Consider the following 23453-nt stretch of genomic DNA (forward strand, 5'->3'; position numbering starts at 1 on the left):
CATAGAAGCCTTTGGCAGTGGGGGGGTGGGGGTGGGGGGCCAAGTCATAGAAATGGGGCAAAGCTAGAATGTGGATCAGTTAGCCACAAATTAGCTGAGAACCAAAGGCCAAATCAAGATGGGCAGAATCGGATGCAGGAGCCACAGAGACAGAGTGAGGGTTCGGGGCTGACCAGGAGACTCAGAGGCATGTGAGACCAGAGGCCACGGCGGAGGTGGGAGGGCACCAGCACCAGGGACTCGGCCGGCCACAGCTGCCTTCTGCGACTTGTGAGTGGTGTTGTGCATGACCTTGGTGACATGTGTGCAGGGGTGGGGGAGCCACTGGGGGATGTGCAGGGGCAGTGAGAAGACTCAACTACACACAAGGGGCACTCTGGGTGGTGACAGGTGAAGCCAGGTCTGGGGGACATGAGGAGTGAATGCGGACAGCCAGTGTGCAGACCCCAAGTCCAGACAGCCCTTTCCTCAGGAGACAGGGAATTTGAAGGACAAAGGGCAATGGCTTGAAGGGTGTTGGGACAGAGAGAATGGTTTTCCTTTACACTATGAAGTACAGAAGCAGTGAGTGCTTCACCCAGATGGGAAGGTAGCACTTAACTCTGGAATCTAGTTTGCTAGGGTAGGGATTTATTCTGTCAGAGGCCACACGAGTCACAGTAGATCCTTCATTGAGCCCATATATTATGTATCACACTTCAACCAAACCATCTCCCCGAAGAGGGTCCCTTGAGTTCGGGTTAATCTCTGAGGCAGGGAGGTGGCTGATGCCTTGGTGCGGCATCTCCACTTGGACTGGGGCTGTTTTTACCCTGGACTTTCTCCTCTGATCACCCTCCATGACGTCACTCCCCTCATTAGGCGGCTCAAAGGGATTATCAAATGACTGCTGTCACAACTGCTGGCTCCTGCGGTTCCTGTGCCAAATCAGAGCTGCAACCGTGTGCTACGTTTCTGTATTGCTTTCTTGAAACTATTTCTCTTTATTTTTGTTAGCATGGCTATTTGTTGTTATCTGTAACGATACAATACCCTGCCAATGTCTGGGAAGGAGAGGGGAGCTGTAAGTCTACACCAGTGTTAACTGGCTAACCTTGGATGCCTGTCATTTGATGTTGGACATTTGAAAGGTGGCAGCATCTCTGGGGAAGGAGGGACTGAACATTTCTGACCGCGTACCATGTCCCAGGTTCTATGGGAGTTGCTCTCAAGACCTTGTTGCATTTATTGACCAAAACAATCCTATGAAGGGAATTTTATTACTGTCCCCATTTTACAGATGGAGAAAGTAGGCAAGGTGTGGTTAAATGCCTTGCCCAAAGGATTTAAACCCAGGCAACTTCATTCTAGGGACTATGTGCAGCAGCATCACCCAGTGTAACCTGAGCGAAGCCCTTCAGGGTAGGGGAGGACACAGAGCACAGAGGGCAGGCAACAGAGGGTGATGGGCAAGGCTGGAGAAGTTGGCTGGGGACCGGGGGGGTCACATTAGGAAAGGCTATGGATGCCACTCCAAGGAGATGCTACTTGGACTAGGGGCATGAGGGAAAGCTAGGTGGGAGCAGGAGTTTGAGTGGAGAGGAGGGTGGTTCTGCAGGATGGGCGAATGGAGGAGGCAGGGCCTGGATGAGGCCGAGGCCTGGGCAGAGCTGTGGGATTGCATCTGAGATGCAGCTGCACCAAGAGCCCAGCTGTTCTTAGTGCTGGCTCAGAGGCTGAGCAGCTGAGATGGTTCCAGGCTTTCTGGCCTGAGGCAACAGAAAACAGGCTGGGTGGCTGATGAGGAGTGCTCTGCCGAGAGCTGACTTCAGAAACTCCGCATGAGATGAAGGCTGGACTTCGAACATGGTGTTGGAGGTGCTGGGCAGAGCAGGCCCACCAGAGAGTGGTGGGTAGTTGGAGCCTTTTTCATGGGGCATCCAGGTCACCTGTAGTCGGTATGGCCTGTCTCCCAGGTGGAATGTTTCCATCAGCTCAGCTCTGGCTTGCTGACTCACACACGCAGTCAGCGGCATCCATTGTCTCTGGACTAGGCCCTGGCAAAAGAATGGTAAGAAAACAGCCTAATTTCCACCCTCACAGAGTCTATGTTAAACAAACACCAGGTAAGTATGAAATGACAAATGAGAATGAGCGTCTGAACAGAATCAGTACGGTGTGTGAGGCAGGCACTTGGGGTAGGGCTGGGGGAGACCAGGGAAGAGCTATGGAGAAGAGCTTAGGAGCAGAAGAGTAGCAGTGAGAAAGTGTGGAGAAGGTCCAGGGCTGGAGAGCGGCAGGAGCAGCGGTTCTGGGCTGGGGAGGGCAGGCCCCTCTGAACCATGTGCTCTGCAAGAGTGGTGTGGCAAGCTTGCTATCTGGTGATGGTAGGAGACTGGAGGGCACGCTCAGGTGTGCCCTCCTAACTCACGTTTGACACAGGTGAGGTGCATCACTCACGCATTCACCTAACTGCTCATTAAGCCAGTGCACATTATTGAACTCCTACTGTATACTACGATAAACCAGAGCCAGTCCTTACCTTTGGGAGGCCCAGGAGGTGATGAGGAGGACAGAGGAGAATCATGTATTTTTTTTTAACCTTAAAATCTTTTATCACTTAAACATGTAGATTTCAACATTAAAAGTGTCCCTGCTGGGTGGCAAGCAGAGTGCACAGGTTCCTGGCAGGGCTAAGTTCTTGGCACATAGCCTTGGGTTGTAGGTCAGAGGCTGCTGGGAGTCAGCAAGCACTTAAAATTCCCAGTTCCTCCTCTGCGCACTCAGGGAGGTGATGCTGGCTGGCCTTTAGGGACCCTTCAGATGGGGCAGGACCCAGGAAGGAAGTGGGGTAAGGAGACTCATCCTTTAGATAGGACAGCCTCGGGCCACTCACCCCCAAGGGCAGTTGGCAACCTGGGGGTCTTGCGGCTATCAGAGGCAGGCTTAGCCAGACCACCCCCTGGCTTCTGGCTACTTCCGTGTGCTTAGGCACCTTTCCTGCTGCCCTACCAGTGGCAGGTGTATCTTATCCAGAAGCAGTTCAACTGCATCCAAGTCCTGGACTGGAGCCAGTTTCTCCCACCTGTCCCTGGGATGCAGGAGAACATCTTCCAGCCATCTGCCCAGAGCCAGCCCAAGCAGCTGGCAGCTGGAGGAGCCGGGGATGTGTGCTGTTATCTCCCTGCGTCCTGAGTGGAATTACCAAATGAGTGAACTCTGCCAAGGCAGGGAGAGGAAACAGAACTCAATGTTCTTTTTCAGAGTTCAAAAATAGTCCTTTTTGAGTTTTGAGGAAGATCTAGACTTTAAAAAAAAAAAAAAAAAATCAAGTTCCCCAGTGCTAAATTCAGCCTTGCCAGTATCTACAAAGAATGAAGCAACAGGCAATGTTGATGTGCCGTTTTCTCCCGTCACTCATTCCTGGCGATGTGGAGTGTGGCACAAAACCAAGTGAGAGGGAAAGTCGCGATTTTGTGCCTAGGGCTGACAGAAGGTAATACTAGCCCCAGGCATTCTGCCCATCAATGGAAAACTAGCTGGGCCCTTCCCTTCCTTCTTTCCTTCCTTCCTCTTTCCCTCCTTTCTTCTTTTCATCCTTCCTTTTTGGAATTCTAATTTCCTCTGAGCTGCAAAATTGTTTTATTTCTTCTTAGCCCTGCTGTTAACATAAATAACCTCCTAGAATGAATATATGTTATCTGTCCTTAAGACGCCAAAGTCAAGGGGAAGTTTTAGAACCTTAGAACTGCTAGTGACCTAGTGAATGAGAATACAAACTTAAAAGCCACGAGAGTCCTTGCTGTATGGTTTTGGCGAAACATTTCCCTCTTGAGTTTGCTGGAAAAAGTTGGGGATGGGGGGTCTATGTCAGCTACCCTGGATGCTGTTTGTTTGTTTGTGTGTGTGTTTGTTTTTAGACAGTCTCACTTTGTTGCCTAGGCTAGAGTGCAGTGGCACGATCTCGGCTCACTGCAACCTCTGCCTCCCAGGTTCAAGCAATTCTCCTGCCTCAGCCTCCCAAGTAGCTGGGATTACAGGTGTGCGCCACCACGCCCTGCTAATTTTTGTATTTTTAGTAGAGACAGGGTTTTACCATGTTGGTCAGGCTGGTGTCGAACTCCTGGCCTCAAGAGATCCACCCACCTCGGCCTCCCAAAGTGCTGGGATTACAGGCATGAGCCACCATGCCCAGCCCCTGGATACTTACTGTAAAAGCCAAACAGGATAAAAACATAAGAAATTGTTGTGTCGCTAAGTCCTATGGGTAGGTAAGAGATCAGTTCAAACACTCCACTTTACAAGTGAGAAAACTGAGCCTCCCCGCCCCCAAAAAGGAAGTGACTACAGGGTTACCCAGAAAATTCATACCAAGGCTCAGACTGAAATACAGGTCTCCTTCCTCTTGGTCTCCTGGCAGTCTCTTATAACTTCGCCACCTCCATCCCTCTTTCTAGACCATCACAGGAAGCTGGCATCTGTGTGCCAAAGGCACTTTCTATTTTCCACCTCTCTCCACTTTAAGCCACACCAGCCAGCCATATGAGGCTACATCTTTTATATGATCCCCCAAAACCTGTACAAACTGTGTTTCCAAGCGTGAAACCCCGGCACATCCCAGAACCCCCTTGAGCTGCTCTGTGGGAGCTGGAGAGCCTGCCCCAGAATGGGCCTCCTTCATGGTGATCTGATTCACCTGCTGCTGACTCGGGCCTCAGCTCCTGTTGCCCACGTAGATGCAGCTTAAATTAAAACCTCGAGAGCTTGAAAAAATGCAGATGCCTCTCTGCCCACCAGTTCTCTTAGTGATGAACAAGCAAGTCTAATTTTAGCAGAGAAGAATCTTAGAATGTGAGAAACAGAAGGGACTTTGAGATCATCTCATCTTGTGGTTTTTGCCTCTCACTCAGCAACAAAATCACCTGAGGAGATTTGACAAAAAAAAAAAAAAAAAAAAAATGGCCAGGCATGGTGGCTCATGCCTGTATTCCCAGCACTTTGGAAGTCCAAGGCAGGTGGATTACTTGAGGTCAGGAGCTCAAGACCAACCTGGGCAACATGGTGAAACCCCATCTCTACTAAAAATACAAAAATTAGCTGGACATGGTGGCATGTGTCTGTAATCCCAGCTACTTCGGAGGAGGAGGCAGGAGAATTGCTTGAGCCCAGGAGGTGGAGGTTGCAGTGAGCCGAGATAGCACCACTGCACTCCAGCTGTGCCACAGAGCAAGACTCTGTCCCAAAAAAAAAAAAAAAAAAAAAAAAATTCCGGAGGTTCTGATTGGTTGGTCCAGAATGGAGAGAGGCACTGATACGGTCTTAAAGCTCCCTGTGTGATCCATGTGTGCAGCCTTGACAGAGAGCCACTGGTCTTGTCTCAACCTCTCATTGGAAAGAGGAGGTTAAAGCCTAGAGAGGGGAGGGGAATTGCCCAAGGTCACACTGACGTCAGGGGCATGGTCAGGGCTGGAACTTGTGTCTCCTGACTCTTCATTAAGGGCTCCCATGTTGTCTCTCTACCAGGAAACCATATCTAATCAAATGACTTGGGTATTTTTTAAAAATCATCACCAAATATTTGCCAAATACCATATTCAGGGAGAGGTGGAAGAGGGAATATCCTTGTCTGACCTCCAGAAGCCTACAGTCTAGTAGCAGAAGTACAGGTGTATCTAGTTATGTCTAATACCAGATAGATTCTGATGCATACACCAGGTGCTGTGGGAGGACTAGAGAGGGAGAGGGGGAATCCAGGAAGACTCCCTGGAGGAGGAAGAGTTGCTCCCAGTCTTGAAGAATAGGGAGGTAGAGTTGTTAGATGAAATACAGGATGTTCAATTGAATTCAAATTTCAGAGAACAATGAATATGTCCCAATATTGAATGGGGCATACTTAGCTAAAAAAAAATTTGTTGTTGGCCAGGTGAGGTGGCTCACGCCTGCAATTCCAGCACTTTGGGAGGCCAAGGTGGGTGGATCAAGAAGTCAGGAGTTCAAGACCAACCTGGCCAAGATGGTGAAACCCCGTGTCTACTAAAAATACAAAAATTAGCTGGGCGCGGTGGCACACTCCTGTAATTCCAGCTACTCAGGAGGCTGAGGCAAAGAATTCCTTAAACCCAGGAGGTGGAGTTTTTAGTGAGCCGAGATCGCGCCACTGCACTCCAGCCTGGGTGACAGAGTGAGACTCCATCTCAAAAAAAAAAAAATTGTTGTTTATCTAAAATTCCAAGTCAAGTGGGTACAGAGAATCACCAGCAGAAGGGAGAGCACTAGCAAAAGCAGGAGCAGCTATGAGCAGGGACTGTTTGTGTAGCTGGAGCAGAGAAGCTGTTGAGAGGGGGAGTGCAACAACACTGTTGAGGTGGGACCGGCCCAGGGACAGTCTGTGAAGCCAGGCTCTGGGTTTGGACTTGGCTCTACAAGTCACCGTTCTCCCATCTGGACAGCTGCAACAGCCTCACGGCTCTGCAGCCACATCCATCTCTGCCCTCTGTAGTGAGTTCTCAACACAATAGTCAGAACTCAGGTCAGACCATCCCACTTCCTGCTCAAGCCTTCGATGGCTTCTCAGGCTGTTCCTAGGAAAAGACAGCCGAACTCCTTACTCAGCCTAGAAGACCCTGTAGAATCTGACCTTGCCTAGGTGAATAAAATCTACTCCAGAGGGTTATTGGGCAGATCAAGGAGGGGAGAGTCAGGCAATGGTTCTCAACCTTGGCTGCTCATTGGAACCATCCGGGGAGCCTTAAAAATGCAGGTGCCTGAGCTCCATCCCCAGATATTTCAGGTTAATTGGTCTGGGGTGGGACTGGGCATCAGGAATTTCAACAGATCCCCAAGTGATTTCAATGTGCAACCAAATTGGGAATGATGGATACAAAGTGTCTTCCCTGGCACCAAGCATGTGCTTAGAGCGGTGGCGTTGCCATGCTTGTGATTATTACTGCCGCATATCGAGCTTCCATCCTGTTTCCCCCAGCAGTGATTGTCACAGCTGTGTCATCACTGGTGTCCTGGCCTTGGCCTCTTCCTACTCTCCACCTCCCAATGTGCAGCACAGAACAGCTGGAAAAGTCTTTCTGGAGATGCCAACCTGACCTTCTTCCCTCACTGGCCTGCCACTCTCTGAACCTCGAGGCTTTCCCACCTGCATTCCTCTGCCCGGAATGGTCTATAGTCCTTCTCTTAACTTGACCAACACTTACTCCTCCTTCCCATCCCAAGTTCCTCTTTTATGCTGTCTTAGGACTGAACTTTTCCTCTGCCACACTCACCATACCCTGCGCTGGTTTTTCATTGTGTGGAAACTCGCTTGGCTCCTCTCTCCCCCAGCATACTTTCAGCTCCATGAGCGGAGACCCAGTCTTTCTTATTCTCCACTGTCCCCACCAGAGCCTGACACACAATGCTGGGGTGGGCCTCATTACATGTTGAAAAAATGAATGGATGAAAGAATGGCTGAGCATGGGAGCAATGAGGTCAGGTTGGCATTTCCAGAAAGACCTTTCCAACTGCTCTGTGCTGCATGCTGGGAGGTAGAGGATAGGAAAAGGCCAAGACCAGGACACCAGTGTTGACACAGCTGTGACAATACAGCCAAGGAATGATCAGGCCTCCACTAGGACGGAGATGATGGGATGGGAGGGAGACGGATCTCAAAGACACTGGGACAGTCAAATGGGCTTGTGAGGAGAAGGTGCCACATTCCCTGAGGTTTTACCCTGAGGGACAGGCAAGATGACAAGATGGAAAGAGAGCCTTCTACAGAAAGAGGCTGTCGCTGGAAAGAGCCATTCTGGTTTGGCCATGTTGAGCTGGATGTGCCAGCAGGACATCAGGGAATCAGAGGCCAGGGGCAGAGCAGCCTGGGCTGGGGCTGGGGATTTCAGAGTCACATCAATAGAGGGGAGAGTAAAAGTAAAATAAAATGTTGAAGTTTTTGTGCAAGTGTTTCTTGCCACCTCTGTGAGCCAGAGTTCCCGGGGTTTGCGTGTGGGTCCCTAGGAGGCTCTTCTGTCTGCAGAGGCACATCACGAGCCCTTCCCTTGTCCCTGCAGCGATCCTGGGCATGCACACGCTCATGAGCAACCAGCAGTACTACCAGGCCCTGAGCAGCAGCTCCATCATGAACAAGGAGGGGCTCAACAGTGAGTATGCGCCCGCCCCCAGGAGGGACCTCATGCTTCTTGCTTCCTTCACTCACTGATGTTCTCTGGCTCGTTGCAGAAGTTTTAACATGTTATGTAGCCAAATCTGTTCATCCTTTCCTTGGAGTCTCCCGGGATTTGTGTCTTGTTTACAAAGGCCTTCTCTATCCCAATATTATAGAAATGTTCTCCTATATTTTCCTCTAAAAGTTTTAGATATTTACTTTTTATATTCAACTTTTTCTTTTTTTAGACAGGGTCTTGCTCTGTCAGCCAGGCTGGAGTGCAGTGGCACAATCTTGGCTCACTGCAGCCTGGATCTCCTAGGCTTAAGCGATCTTCCCACCTCTGCCTCCTGAGTAGCTGAAGTTACAGGCGTATGCCAGCATGCCTGGCTAATTTTGTTTATTTTGTATGGAGATGAGGTCAATCATTGCCCAGGCTGGTCTCGAACTCCTGGACTCAAGCGATCCTCCTGCCTCAGCCTCCCAAAGTGCCGGGATTACAGGCATGAGCCACCACACCTGGCCTTATATTCAACTTCTTAATCTACCTGGAGTTCATGTTTGTGTGTGCTGTGGGAGAGATCAAACTTTCAGTTTTTTGAATTGATATCCAGTGGACTCAACACCATTCCTTGCAAGATTTATCCTTTCACCATTGGTTTGGGCCCCAGCCCTTATCATCCACATGGGTCTGTTTCTAAGCACCTCCTCTGTTTTATGAGCCCTTTTGTCCTTTCCTGTGCCAATATTGCATTGCCTTAATTACTCCACTGCATTGTTCCGAAGCTGGCATTTTGGCCCCAAACAGAAATGAGGCTGCCAAAATATAATTATTCCTCCCTCTGGAAGATTGATGCATTTCTTTCCCATCCGGGCTTCCTCTTAGCCTCCCAGGAGCCCACTGAGGTCATGAGCCCCGGTAAAATGACTAGCCCTGCTTTAAAGATGAAGACCCAAGGTTCAGAGAGTGTCAGTAATTCACCCAGTTCTTGCAGGACGTCAAAAGCAGAGTCCAAGTAGAACCCCAGCCTCCCGGCTCCCTTGCGGGGCTTCTTCTGAGTGGTGCCCCCTACCCCCACCCAGTCCTTGCGATGTGCAGCCTTCATGTGCCCTAAGTCTGCACATGCTCCTTTCCAGAGTATCTTTGTGTTGGCAGAAAGTGAGCCCCTTGTTTCTGTGAGCCACCTCCCTTTTATCGGTCACTCTAGGCGTGATTAAACCCACACAATACAAGCCTGTGCCTGACGAAGAACCAAATTCAACAGATGTAGAGGAAACGCTGGAAAGGATAAAGAACAACGACCCAAAACTTGAAGAAGTTAACCTCAATAATATCCGGGTAAGGTCCATTTATTTCACTTTACCTGCATGTGGGTGGGGGAGGGGGGACCATGTCACCCAAACGCAAGTGGTCCAGGGTTGGCTGTGCAGAGTAAACAGGGTCCTGTTTGGACTCTGGGTGGTTCTGCATCAGGAATAGGGACAAAACCTTTGCAAATGGGAGGCTTTAAGAGAGGTGGGCAGTGTAAACAAGTGCATCTGGCAGTCCTGGTTTCTTTCTGAGGATGATATCAGGCCCAGATGTTTAGCATGGGCCAACCCAGCTTCAATCTGGAAACCTGCCACGTTATTCAAAACACTGAGAGATTCTCCGAGATAAAATCATGAGTCAGACACACGCTGCTGCACGGGATCTCAAGGCTGGAAAAGTCCAGTGCCCACTAGGCTCGGGGGTAACACGGGCCCTGGGCAGGTCCTTCCCCTGAACCATTGCTGATGCTGTATCACATTCATATTCAGCCTCGTTTTACAGCCACAGAAGGGAGCTGTTGGCCAAAATGTCTAAAGCAATATCCCAAGCTGTCTGCCCTTTTCTCTGTGGACTTTTCCTTATGTGATCCCAGGGTAGGGGAGGGACAGGTAGGCAGGCAGTCCCACCCTGAACAGGCTGCCGCAGGAAGAATTCAGAGACAAATGCAGCTGCCCACCCACCTGCCCGCCCGGAGAACAGCGGATTAGTTCTGGGAGGGGGTGAGGGTAAGGCTAGAAGCCAGCCTCCCATGCGCCTGTTCCATTTCTTTCCTTCTCCACTTTCTTTTAAGCAGCTGCCAGCCCCACAGCACCATCAGATTGGAAACCTACGCCCTAGTGTTCACCCCCACCTGGCCTCCCCATGCTCTGCTCCCACGGGAGCTAAAGTGACGCTCTGAAATGTGATTGGTAAAAACACAGCCATGTTTGCTTTCCTGTGCCCAGTAGGAGACATTGGCACAATTGAGAATGCTGCATGCTGGCAGCAAATGCTGCCTCAGGGCCGCATGAGGGATGGAATCTCCCTGTGAGGCCCCAGCCTCTTCTGGGCCTCAGTTTCCCCTCTGCACTGTGAGCCTGTTGAACCAGATCAGTGGTTTTCACCTGAGAAGATTAAAAAATACATACTGGCCGGGCGTGGTGGCTCAAGCCTGTAATCCCAGCACTTTGGGAGGCCGAGATGGGCGGATCACAAGGTCAGGAGATCGAGACCATCCTGGCTAACACGGTGAAACCCCGTCTCTACTAAAAATACAAAAAATTAGCCGGGCGAGGTGGCGGGCACCTGTAGTCCCAGCTACTCGGGAGGCTGAGGCAAGAGAATGGCGTAAACCCGGGAGGCGGAGCTTGCAGTGAGCTGACATTCGGCCACTGCACTCCAGCCCGGGTGACAGAGCAAGACTCCGTCTCAACAAAAAAAAAAAAAAAAAAAAAATACCAACGCCCAGGCCTGACCCTAGAGATTCTGATTCTGTTGTTCTGGGCCGGCCCAAGCATCACCATTTTGTAAAAGTTCCCCAGGAGTCTCTGATGTGCAGCTGGAGCAGAGACCCCCTGGGGTAGACGTCTCTTAAAGAGCATCATATGCAACCCCCTTACCTGTTTTCCAGAAACAGGGCTAGAGAGGGGAAGAGGCTTTCACAGAGACACACAGCAAGTCAGAAATATGGTCGATCGCTGCAACCAAAGCCAGGTTCCAGCCCCTCCCAACACCCGCAGCCCTAGCTCTTTGCACAATACGACATGCCTTAATTTTTGCCTCTTCTCTGGCCCCCAAGTGCACAAAGAAAGAGGTTACAGGTCTTATCTGAACATTTCAGGGAGGATTTTCCAAATCTGTTTACCAGAAAGTTCTCTCTAAATCTCAGTCATCTGGGACAAAGCCTGAACCTTTTGCCCACTCAGCTTTTTGGCCAGAGACTTGCCAGGAATCAGCGAGGATCCAGGCTTATCCATCTGCCTCAGCCTGTCCCAGGTGAGGCTTCTGATCATTTTCTCTGTTGTCTTTCTTTGTGCAGAATATCCCCATCCCCACCCTCAAGGCATATGCAGAAGCCCTGAAAGAAAACTCATATGTGAAGAAGTTCAGCATCGTGGGGACGCGGAGTAATGACCCCGTGGCGTATGTATGTACCTTTATGTTCTGTTGCATTGTGGATAGGGGGTCTTGAAACAGAAGGGTTGAAATATGTGGCCTCAGGACTGGTTGTATCCCACTAACAAAGAGCTCTATGTGGTACAGTGGAAGGCACTGGACCAGGAGCCATGAGGGGGTGTAGAGGGACTGGCCATCACCTAGCACCACCTACACGTCATCCTGGCCAATCCTCACAACCACCTCTGGTCTCAGATGTGCAGGTCTCCCCACTTTGCACTTAAAGAATCTAGGGTTGAGAGAGGTCAGGCGACTTGTTTTGTCCAATCACACAGCAAGTGAGAGGTGGACCTGCAATTCCAGTGCAGTCACGTGACCCCTACATCTGTCTCTGTCTTCACTCAGCACATTATATTAGAACAAGGGCCTGCCCTTCCCTGTTCCTCAGTTTCTCCATCTCTAAAATCAATGGTTTTGGCCGGGCGTGGGGGCTCACACCTGCAATTCCAGCACTTTGGGAAGTCGAGATGGGGGGGTCACTTGAGGTCAGAAGTTTGAGACCAGCTTGGCCAATATGATGAAACCCTGCCTCTACTAAAAGTATAAAAATTACCTGTGTGTGGTGGTGCACGCCTGTAATCCCAGCTACTCAGGAAGCTGAGGCAGGGGAAGCGCTTGAGCCCAGGAGGCGGAGGTTGTAGTGAGCCAAGATTGCACCACTGTACTCCAGCTTGGGCGACAGAGCAAGGCTCCATCGCAATAAATAAATAAATAAATAAATAAATAAATAAATAAATAAATATTTTAAAAAATAATAAAATAAAAACGATGGTTTCATCAGCAGGTCCCAATGATCAATTTTATTTTACCAAGTCTCAAAAGATATTTCTGATCAAACTAAATTGTACTTACTTTGAAGTAGCCATCAACTCTTGTTTTTAAACATCCAGCACATATGTATTAAGAGTCTCTCTGTGTCCAACACTGAATTAGGTTCTTGGAATGCAATTGTGACTGAACAGTCTCAGCGTCCACTTTTATAAAGATTCTGGTCCATTTGGCCAAGCAGACAACTAAAGGATAACAGTACAGTGTGATTACTGCAAAGCTAGATTCCTGCAAGAAGGGCAGAAACTAGTTTATCAGGGCTAGTAATTAACCATTCTGTAGCAATCAATTTTTTTCTGATTCTTAAAATAGGTAGGACAGCGTTCTTTCATATTTTTGAAGCAATAGAAATAGCTCACAGTCTCTCATTGCTGTCAGTGGGGAACCTCTGGATTGATGACCTCTGACCTTAGATCTCCATGGTTCCTTGCCCATAGGAACACAGCTGGCAAAGCCACATGCCCTGTATGCTACTATGTCATGGGTCAGAAACCAAGCACGTCCACACTGGCCCTCAGCTCAGGTCCACAAATGCTCTTTGGGCATGGACTCTGCCAGACCAACAGCTGATATCAGCCCGTGCATACCAGTATGCCCATGTTGAACACTCAGATGCTTCTGGGCCAATTGGTAAATCAGGCTGCCAGAGCTCTGTCAGTGCCCCCACTGCCTGCCTTAGCTTTTCTCCTGGGCCCCAGTTCCTCCACTGGGACCCAGCATACAAGGAGTTAACACCTGGCAAGACAGGGCCTCCAGGACCTGCTCAGCCACCGGCATGTCCAGTTGGATCAGCCTGGCGGATTGCCTACTGGTTGTTATTTTTGGTTTTTTTGGTTTTTTGTTTTGTTTTGTTTTTTAATTAGATTTTATTAAGCCAGGCCAGGCCTTTCCTGGGAGCAGGAGGGTTCTGGTGGAGGATACAGAGAGGACTCTGGCTGGGTCCTTTCCCTCAGGAGGGTCAGCCAAGTCAGAGACACCATCATAGAGAAAGCTGACATGCCATCCCAGGGTCACACTGAAGTGAAGGGCACTGAGGAGGGGGTGATGATTTCAAAACAGAGGGCTTCTGGGAGCTAGCCTCTAGGCAGGTCTCAGCAAGGCAGGGGCGATGGGGTAGGCATTCCTGGCTCGGAGTGTCCTTTCAGGCAGCAGGGCCCACTGCTCAGTATGTCCTATCAGCTGCTGGTGTCTTTTTTCCTCCATGACACATCGTTTCCACCAACTGCTAATTACCTCATTTCCTTCAGAGGCTCTGATTGTCATCTACACCCCCTGGCTGAGTTCTTCTGAAACGTGCTAGGGGCCACCTAAGCTCCTCTTCTCCAGTTTGCCCTGGTCACTTGCCCAGTGGGTGGTTTCCCAGGCTTCCCTCTTCTGCTCTGTAGTGCTCAGATGAAGAAAACCGCATCTCCAAGGAATTTCCACAGGGCAATAAAGAGATAAGTGGGGAGTATGTACAGGAGGTTGAGACTCCACTGGTCACTCAATGAACAATGCCTGAGGGCCTACTATGTGCTGGGTACTGTGGGCAACATGGGATAGATAGGATGCCTTTTCAGCCCACCAGGAGTATATAGTCTAATGGCAGAGACAACGCCGGTATGAAATCAACTCCGAACAGAGGAATCCAAGGTCCGTAATGAGGGAAGTACGGCTCGATTCTATGAGGATTCGAGAGTGTAGGCTACATCTAGCTGGGGAACGTCAGCAAGAGCTCTTGGAGCAAGGGGCATTGAGAATGGCCTGGAAAGATGGGCAGAGCTTGGACAGGGAAGCAGAAGGGAAAGGGAATTCCAGGTGGGAGGGATAGAAAGGGCAGAGACAAACTGGGAAAGCACTGAGCAGGCATGGGGAGCTGCGAGTAACCCCACTGAAGAGGAGCAGTGACAGTTGACTCTGGACAGGGTAGTAGACCCAGGTCATAGAAGCTTTGGATGTGGGTTAAGCAGCATAGAATTCTCCTGTGGGGGATCGGGAGCCATGGTGAGTTGCAGGAGAGGAGAGACACAGTCAGAGTTGTGCTTGGTGAGGGGCGTGGTGGGGATCATCCTCCTGTTCCCCTAGGTGTCTTAGGACCTACCCAGAGGGGCCCCCAGCCTTGCTCAGGGTGACTCATGGGTATCCTTGCTTTCTCTTGTGCTTCAAGGCCCTTGCTGAGATGCTCAAGGAGAACAAGGTGTTGAAGACACTGAACGTGGAATCCAACTTCATTTCTGGAGCTGGGATCCTGCGCCTGGTGGAAGCCCTCCCATACAACACTTCTCTGGTGGAACTGAAAATTGACAACCAGGTGAGATGGGCAAGGGTCTCCTCAGGTCTGTAACTACATACAGCTCGCTGGCCTGCAGTTTTCCCATGCTGCTGAATGGAGCTGAGACTGCTGATGATAGAAGCTCAGAGCCCAGCTTTGAGGCACCTCCAAGGTCCCCAAAGTTCAAACCCTCTATCATGCTCACCTTCCTTCTTCATCGCTCCCACTGTGTGCTCTTCCAGTTCTGCTTGAGTCCCTCTCATGATGGGGGACACACTCCTTACCAACATCACCACTTCCATTCTTAGGCAATGAGCACATTCTTCCTTATATCCGGTAGAAGTCAGCTCCCTGTAAGTCCTGTTTGTTGGGCTTAGTTCTGTTTTCTGCTTCACCCAGGACATCTGTTGCACAGATCTCATGAACCACTAAGCTCTCCTTCTCCAGGTTAAAATTCCCAGTTTTCTTCATTCACCCCCGTTCAATGGGGCTTTTGAGTTTCCTTACCATTCAGATTACTCTCTAAGCAAATTCCAGTTTGTCTTTATTCTTATAGAGTTACCGTTTCTCTGTAACTTCTGTGGGTCAGTCATTTATCTGCAGAGCCACTCTTTCAGCTCTGACTTTCTAAGAGGATGCTAATAACAATATCTTATATGTTACATGTGTTGAGGGTCTCCTGTGGGACAGGCTCTGAGCTACACATCTGACATCCGTCATATCTGATCTTCACAACAGCGCTACAGAATGTGGGTATCATCAGTCTCAGTTTTCAGAAAACAGTCCAGACAGGCCAACGATAAGCCCCTTTTTCAGAGTCATAGGGTCAGCATTTAGGAAGCAGGATTTGAATCCAGGTCTCCTTGACTCTAAAACTCGCACTTCTTCCAGTGTAGCATGTTGCTTTTGATGTTAAAATGCTTTCTTTTTTATGAATGGGGACTCAGTTGTTTTTTTCCACTACATGAAAATTTTTGCTGAATGGTTGTATAAATGTATGCATAAGAAAAAGATTGGAATGAAATATTACAAAATTCTAAACAGTGGTTATACCTGAGTCAGACTATCACAAGTTTTTAACTTTTTTATTGTAAAATATGGCAAACATACAGAAAACTGCATAAAACTTAAATACATAACTTAAGGAATCATAACAGGCATGTAACCCCTGTTCAGGTCAAGAAACGAAACATTACCAACCTCCAGAAGACTTTGACTGTCCCTTCCTCAACCATAACCCTTTCAAAACCATTCACAACTTGCTCCCCACTCACTTTCATGCCTCCATTCCTTTTCCTCCTCGTGGAATGTCCTCCCCTGCCTCTACCCTCTTCTCTGCCTTCTGGGTTTAGTTGAGGCTTCTCTTTATCTTAGTGGTGTTCTAGAGACAGCTTGAACCAGCTTGCAAGAGCTGATTGTGGATATCTCTTCCTGAGACCAACAATGGCACATCAGTGCCTTGAATTGCTCATGGTAGGTGGGAGTATTTACACTATGGAAATTGGCAAATAGGCATATCATGCATCAGGGCTTTTTTTTTTCTTTGAGATCCAGGTTATTACTGTCTTCTCCCACTAGTCTGCCATAGCTCCTCCAAACCTCTGCCCAAAGAGAGTTAGATACCTCTTCCTCTGGGCTCCCCTAGCACCTTGGCTTCCCTTGAGCTTCCCAGAAGCTGGTGCTATGTCTGAGGCATCTCCTTATCTCAGTGCCCAGCTCAGGACCTCGCCCTTCAAGGGTGCCTGGTAAGGAAGTTTGCCCTGGATGGTCGTGCATATTGTTCACAGCACAATGAGGCAGCAGAGAGCAAAATTCAACCCGGAATCCACTCTCCGAGCTGTGTGCCTCAGTATGGAGCTTTGTTCACTCAGAGAGGGCACTTTTTTCTAGTTTATATAAAGCAGTCACATGAGCTGGCAGCAGCCGTGTCACGTGCATTTGTTGCATCGGACTCCTTGCATCTCTTGCGTGCCGGTGGTCTTGCTGCTGCCTCACTCATTCTCAGGCCATCCCCACCCCTACCCCTTCTGCGCCCTCCCTTAGCTATTGCTGACTCTGCACCATTGGAGGCAAGAGGGGCAGAGCAGATGGAACAAAGGCATGCAGCAGGCTTGGCAGCAGCTCTGGGCCAGGCCCTGGGATTGGCTACTCATGTGAATCCCAGCCTGGCCTGGCAGGAGGTCAGGGTCTACCCATAGTCAGCTGAAACTTAACTCCCAGGGCAGAACGTCAGCCAAAGAAGACTAGGAGCACTGGCTTCAGGTCACTGTGGCGGCAGCTGCCAGGGAGTTGCCCCTTCCCTCCACACGCTACCCCCCCAGAGTCCAAGATGGAGCCCATGCTAACCATTGCTCTTACCTTAGCGGAACACCCTGGTTCAAAAACATTCACTTCCCTGAGCCTCAGTTTCCTTGCTTGTAAAACGGGGAATATAAGAATCTCTGCTTCTAAGGAGATAACAGATGTAAACTGAAGTTGTTAACTTCTAGAATTACTGGGAAGGTGATCTAGGGGATTCACACGCTATTCTAAGAGTTAATTTCCTGAGCAGGTTATCATGAGCCAAAACCATACTGGGTACTTTGTGTCTATTATCTAATTTAATGTTCACAAAGACTCTGTAAGTGGCATTACAACCCATCCCCATATCACAGATGAGGAAACTGAGTGCCAGGCAGGCTATGCAACCTGCCCAAGGCCACACAAGAAGCGAGAGGGGCAAGATTCAAACCCAGGTCTGTGTGACCCCAGAGTCCATGTATAAAGCTACGGCTGTCTGGGTTCTTGAAGCAGCTGTAGTTTCATGTGATGTCAGCCTGGCTTTTCTCATCTGTCCTCTGGCCTGGGGCCTGAGCACTGGTCAGCACCACCCCCATCCAATGAGCCTCTTTTCTGGTTCATCTCGACATGCTGATGAACGCTGGCTGCTTGCCAGGACTGTGCTGGGCTGTGTGTGGGACTGAGGCTCCAGGTCTGCCCTCCAGAAACTTCCTCACCAGATGAGAGGAAAGATGTTTGCAGAAATGACCATCATACCAGGTGCTCCAGCAGCCAGACAGTGGGCTGTGAGGTCCATCAGAGGGAGCAGTCTCAGTCAGGAATAGGGATCAGGGAGGGGTGCTTGGAGGAGGCAGATTCTGAGATTAACCCGTAGATGCTGGGTAGACCCTGACTTCCCACCCACAGGGTGAAAAGTATCTCAGGTGACATGGAGGCCATGGCATCCCAGGTGCAGAGAGGAGTGGGAAAAGCCATGGAGCCCATCCACACAGGCTCACAGTACCCCCAGAGGAAAGCCAGAAAGGGGATTAGGAGTCAGAGAGCTTTGAATGGGTAGGTTTAGGGAGAGTGGGCTCTGGCTGTGCTCTGGGAAGATGGTTCCAGCTGGGTGGGAGGGGACTGGGGGCAAGGAGAGGGTATCAGGGCCCAGGAGATCAGCCAGGGGCTATGGCCCCCAGGACCAGGGGGCTGTGGGGAGGTGCTCCTGCCTAACTGGAGTTGGGTCCAGCAGGGGAGGGGCTGAAGGCAGGTCTCAGGGAGGGGGCTCTGCTGACTCAGGCTCAGGAGGAGGTCACCTGTGCCTCCCCTTCAGGTGTCCCAGCCCCACTGGGGGGAGGCAGGGCAGTGTGACACAGAGGAGGTGGTGAGTAGCATCTGATTTATTGCTTTATTCTTCATTCCTGGTTAGTCACTGAGGTCCTTGGAGATGGGAGCTTTTTCCTCAGTCCTGTGCTTATAACCTGTGGCAGCAAGTCTCTGTCCTTCTTTCTCCTTATACGGCCAGGGAAAGGGACTTGGGGAGTTCTGCCCAGGGTGACACGGTGCTGGCTCAGGATGCAGTTTGGGAACCAGGACTTTGAAGCTGTTTGTTGACTCAGTCTATCTCCAGCAATGTTCTGTTGCCGCCTGCAATTGCGCCAAGGCCACGATGAATTGGAAAAGGGCAGAGCAGGCCCCAGAGCCAGAAGGCACTGAGACAACGTCTAGCCCAGTCCTCCTTTCACAGGCAGGGAGACTGAGGATGAGAGAAGGGATGGGAATAGCCCAAGGCCACGGGCCAGGTTAGTGGCAGAGCTGGGTTGGAGCTGCAGTATCCTGGCTGCACTGATGGATGGATGGGAGAGACCCTGTGGGCCCTGAGGGAGCCTGTAGGCCCGGCCCAGGCCAAGCAGGCCATCTTCACACATGGCTTCTCTGCTGCTGTCACCAAACTCTCCAAAATCCCCACAGAGCTGCTCTTCCCCAGGACCCCCAGGGCACAGGGGGGCCCTGCTCCCCAGGCCAGACAAGGCCTGGGGTGAGCCCCACAAATGAGAATATGTATAATGTCTGGGGTAGTGGCCACTTCCCCACTTTTTATTTCAGTATTTGACAATGAGGATGTGCTTAATATTTTGAAGAGAAGTTAAAGTAGATGGATTGTGCTGTCTTGTTTTCCCAGATTGGATGATTTGGGTCTGGCTTTTGTACTCAATGTTGTGAGTGTATCAGTTATCTGTAGCTGTGTAACAAACTATCCCCAAATACAGCAACTTAAACAGCCTCAGAGTCCTGGCATAAAACAACAATAAACATGTATTAACTCACCATTTCTGAGGGCCAGGAATCCAGGAGCAGTGTGGCCAGCTGACTTCACCCAGAGCGCATGATCCGAGCTGGAAGAACTGCTTCCACCATGGCTCCCTCATGGCATGGGCAGGAGACCTCAGCACCTCGCTGTGTGCACCGGCCTAGGGCTGTTGGAATGTCCTCACAGTATGGCAGCTAACTTCTCCCAGAGTGAGTGAGCCAAGGCAGAGAAAGAAGAGAGCCTCAAATGCCTTTTATGACCCAGCCTCAGAAGTTACACAAAGTCATTTCCACTATATGCTATTTATTAAAAGTGAGTCACAAAGTACAACCCACACTCAAGGGGAGGGAAATCAGGCACCACCTTTTGGAGGGAGGAGGATCAGAGAATTTTGCAGATATTAAGTCATCATAGTAAGAATTATCTGTATTATTTTGTGTCACAGCAGTTGTCCAGAAAGACCTCTGTAACTAGCAAAGCTATCCCAGGATGGAGCAGGTACCTCAAAGGGGGAGGAGTTCCAGTCCTGGGGGTGTGTAAACAGCTGGGAGATGGAGGGAATTTTAATGTCAGTTAGGGTTTGGGACTCTGGAGTTGGACAACATAATTCCGAGAGCTCCTTTCTGTTGTGTTTTGAAGTATTCCCAGTTGTCCACATCATCTGGGAACAGCCAGAATTGGCCAGAATTGGCCCCATCAAATGTCCAAAGTGAGATTCTTTGGACGTTTGACATCCAAAGGGAGCACATGTTCCTGGTGCTTCTGGCTAGAAAGGGGGCCTCAGAGCCACTGGCTCCAGAATACAGCCTGTAACACCTAAGGTGTTGGCTGGTTATTTTGTTTGAAAGCAAATCTGATCTCTTTCTCATCAGATGGGTAATGCTCTGACACGGTAAAGGTGTGAGGACACACAGCTGTCACACACTGCAGAAGGGCATGCCAACTTTTACATCCTTTAGGCAGAGCAGTCTCAATTTTAATTCGAAAGTGCGTATCTTTCAACCCAGCAGTTCTGATCTCCGTGGGGAGCCTGAGGAATACCCCCTCCCACCCCTGCCACTGCCACGTTGTTCATAACAGGAAAAAATGGAAGTAACCTAAATATCCATCTACACCAGGGCATGCCATGAAGCCAATGGAAGGAATAAGGTCATTCTCTATGTACTGACTTGGAAAGAGCTCTGCAAAATATTAAATGAAAAAGGCAGGCTAGGCATGACAGCTCATACCTGTAATCCCAGCACTTTGGGAGGCCAAGGAGGGAGATCACTAGAGACCAGGAATTCAAGACCAGTCTGGTCAACATAGCAAGACCCCATCTCTGTTAAAAAAAAATAAAGGAAATTCTCCAGGCATGGTGGCACGTGCCTGTAGTCCTAGCTACTTGGGGGAGGCTGAGCAGGAGGATCACTTGAGCCCAGGAGTCGGAGGCTGTAGTGAGCTATGATTGCACTGCTTTGCACTGCTGCACTCTAGCCTGGGCAACAGAGTGAGACCCTGTCTCCAAAAAAATAAATAAATAAATAAATAAATAAAAATAAAATGAAAAAGGCAAGTTGCAGAACAGTAAGTATAGTATGAATTCATTTAAAGAAGAAACAAGTACCACAAAACAAAACAAACCCCTGTACATTTCTGTCTTATACTTCATGCATAGAAACACAACTCATTGGCCATGGTGGTTACTTCTACAGAAGGGGGTGGGACTGGGAATAAATGGGGTGAGGGAGACTCTTTCATTTTACTCAATCTGTGTTAGTATCACTTGAATTTTTAATAATGAGGTTATATTTATTCACAAGTGGTTTATTTACTTCTCAAGCAAATCTGAAGGGGAACAAGAGTTCTTCCCCAACCACCCTGTCCCTGACTCTGCTGCCCAGAGACTGTTGCCAGTCCGGGCATGACCAAGCCCATGGTCTCTCCCGCTTTACATACTTCCAGGCACAAGTGGCTCGCTACCCTACCAGGCAGCTCCTCAGTGTGTGGACACTTCAGATGGTCAGAGGCAATCCTCCATGCTGAGCCAAACACCGTCTGCCCGTAGTTCCTCTCGTCAGTCCTACTTCTGCCTCTGATCATTCTCACAGGCACTTAAGTGAGATGGAAACCAGCACAGACTCTGGAGCTGACTGCCTATGTTCCAATCCTGGTTCTGCAACTGACCCATTCTGGGATTTGGGAAAATTTTCTTAATACCTCTGTGCTTCATTTTTCTTGCCTATAAAATGAGAATAATGAGGATGGGCATAGGGGTTCATGCCTGTAATTCCAGCACTTTAGGAGGCCAAGGCGGGTGGATCACTTGAGGTCAGGAGTTCAAGACCAGCCTGGCCAACATGGTGAAACCCCGTTTCTACTAAAAATATAAAAATTAGCCGGGCATGGTGGCACTACTCAGGAGGCTGAGGCAGGAGCATTGCTTGAACCCAGAAGGCGGAGGTTGCAGTGAGCCGAGATCGCGCCACTGCATTCCAGCCTGGGCGAGAGAGCAAGACTCTGTATCAAAAAATAAATAAAATAAAATAAATGAAAATAATGATAGTAGTACATATTCCTTGGATTGATAGGAGAAAATGAATTAGCTTTCGTAAAATGTTTATGACATTGTTTGGCATGCAGTAATCACTAAATAAGTTACTTGACAAATAAGGAAGAGAACTGGTTTTTAGTCCTGGCTCCCTAGCCACTGCTTCTCTCATCTATAAAATGAATGAGTCCTTTTAGTCTCAGGGTCCCTGGAGTCAGAGAAGGATGAAGCTTCTTTGACATCTTAAGGCTTATTGTAAGATGTATCACATGTTCTACTTTACTCCTTAGTGTAAAAAGAATGGGTTTGGTCTGAGATGAACACTCTTGGAAGATCATGATTATCTAATGGAATCCTGTACCTTGTCACACACACCCAGACACATCTGTGTGTATCCCAGGATATTGGACACTAATGTGAGAACTGGGCCTACAGGAACCTCTGCAGTCCTTCCAGCCCCAGGTCAAGGTCAAACCTTGGCTCTGTCATGAATAAGTCGAGGGAGCATGGTCCAGCTTCCATCTACGCATGGGTTCAGTTTACTCATCTCTAAGCTGGCTCTTGCCTGCCCTGCTCACCTCCCAGGGATGTAGACAGGTTGAATGGGGCAATGCATGTCAAGGGGCTTTGTACTCTGCACGAAGCATCAACTTTGCAGAGGCAGCCCTCGAAGTCCCTGGTAGCCCCTTCACTCAGGGGAGACCAGTACTTTCTGAGACTAGCCCATCCTGAGTTTTAGCAGGGCATTTCCAGCAAGTGACCTCAACGCGAGGCAAGGGTTCCTGCTAACTGGGTAAGGTGGGTAGAGGAGCTGCCAGTTCCTTCTTGGGGCCTCAGACGGTTGCTGTACCATCTCCAGGCCAAAACAGCCAGATTCCAGAGCTGTGCTGAGTCCTCCAAGGACAGACCTGACCTCTTCCCGGCATTCTTAGGATCCTTGCCAGAGGGGCCGGTGGAATTTCACCAGTGTCCCTCTGCCTGCTGTGGCCAGCTTTCTGAGTCCAGTCTGAACCTAGATGAGCTCTGGTGAACTCAGAATACCTGGGGGGAGTTCTCAATCAAGAGTCTCAGCTGCAATTCGTGCTTGTCCATTTGGATACTGGGCTGATGTCCCCTCTATCCCTCCCAAGCATGTTCCTATTTCCGCCATTCAATTCAATTCCACACACCTCGACTGAGAGAAACCGGGTACTATGTCTTACCCGGGAGCTCATGGTCTACAGCAGCACTGTTCAATAGAACTTTCTGTGATGATGGAACTGTTCCATATCTGCACTAACCAACATGGTAGTCTCCAGCCAGTGGCTATTTGTTTGTTGGTTTTTGTAGTGATGAGTTTTCTCTATGTTGCCTGCCCAGGTTGGTCTCAAACTCCTGGTCTCAAGTGATCCTCCTGCCTCAGCTTCCCAGAGTGCTGGGATTATAGATGCAAGCCACTGCACCCGGCCACCAGTGGCTATCAAGCACTAGAAATGTGGCTAATAGGACTGAGGAACTGAACTAAACATCGTTTTCATTTTAATTATTTAGATATATAGAGCCACATGTGACTAGTAGCTACTGTGGCTACTGTATTGGATAATACAGTTCTAATTGGTGAGACAGCTATAGAGGCGGGTGACTCAAGTAAGGCAGATGGACTCTGCTAGGTGTAGGGAGGGACATCCAACATGC

At 49.5% G+C, this 23453-nt stretch overlaps 1 protein-coding gene across 2 annotated transcripts in view; it reads left to right on the forward strand.

Moving 5' to 3' along the window:
- Positions 1-23453, forward strand: part of TMOD1 (tropomodulin 1) — a 91879-nt gene that overhangs the window by 52201 nt on the left and 16225 nt on the right. For both annotated transcript variants that reach the window (XM_007968651.3, XM_007968652.3), the window contains exons 5-8: positions 8040-8129; positions 9343-9473; positions 11464-11571; positions 14575-14718. In XM_007968651.3, the coding sequence (XP_007966842.1) occupies positions 8040-8129; positions 9343-9473; positions 11464-11571; positions 14575-14718 (473 nt within the window). The remainder of the gene's footprint in view (positions 1-8039; positions 8130-9342; positions 9474-11463; positions 11572-14574; positions 14719-23453) is intronic.

This window comes from Chlorocebus sabaeus, chromosome 12, assembly GCF_047675955.1.
Source record: "Chlorocebus sabaeus isolate Y175 chromosome 12, mChlSab1.0.hap1, whole genome shotgun sequence".
NCBI lineage: Eukaryota > Metazoa > Chordata > Mammalia > Primates > Cercopithecidae > Chlorocebus > Chlorocebus sabaeus.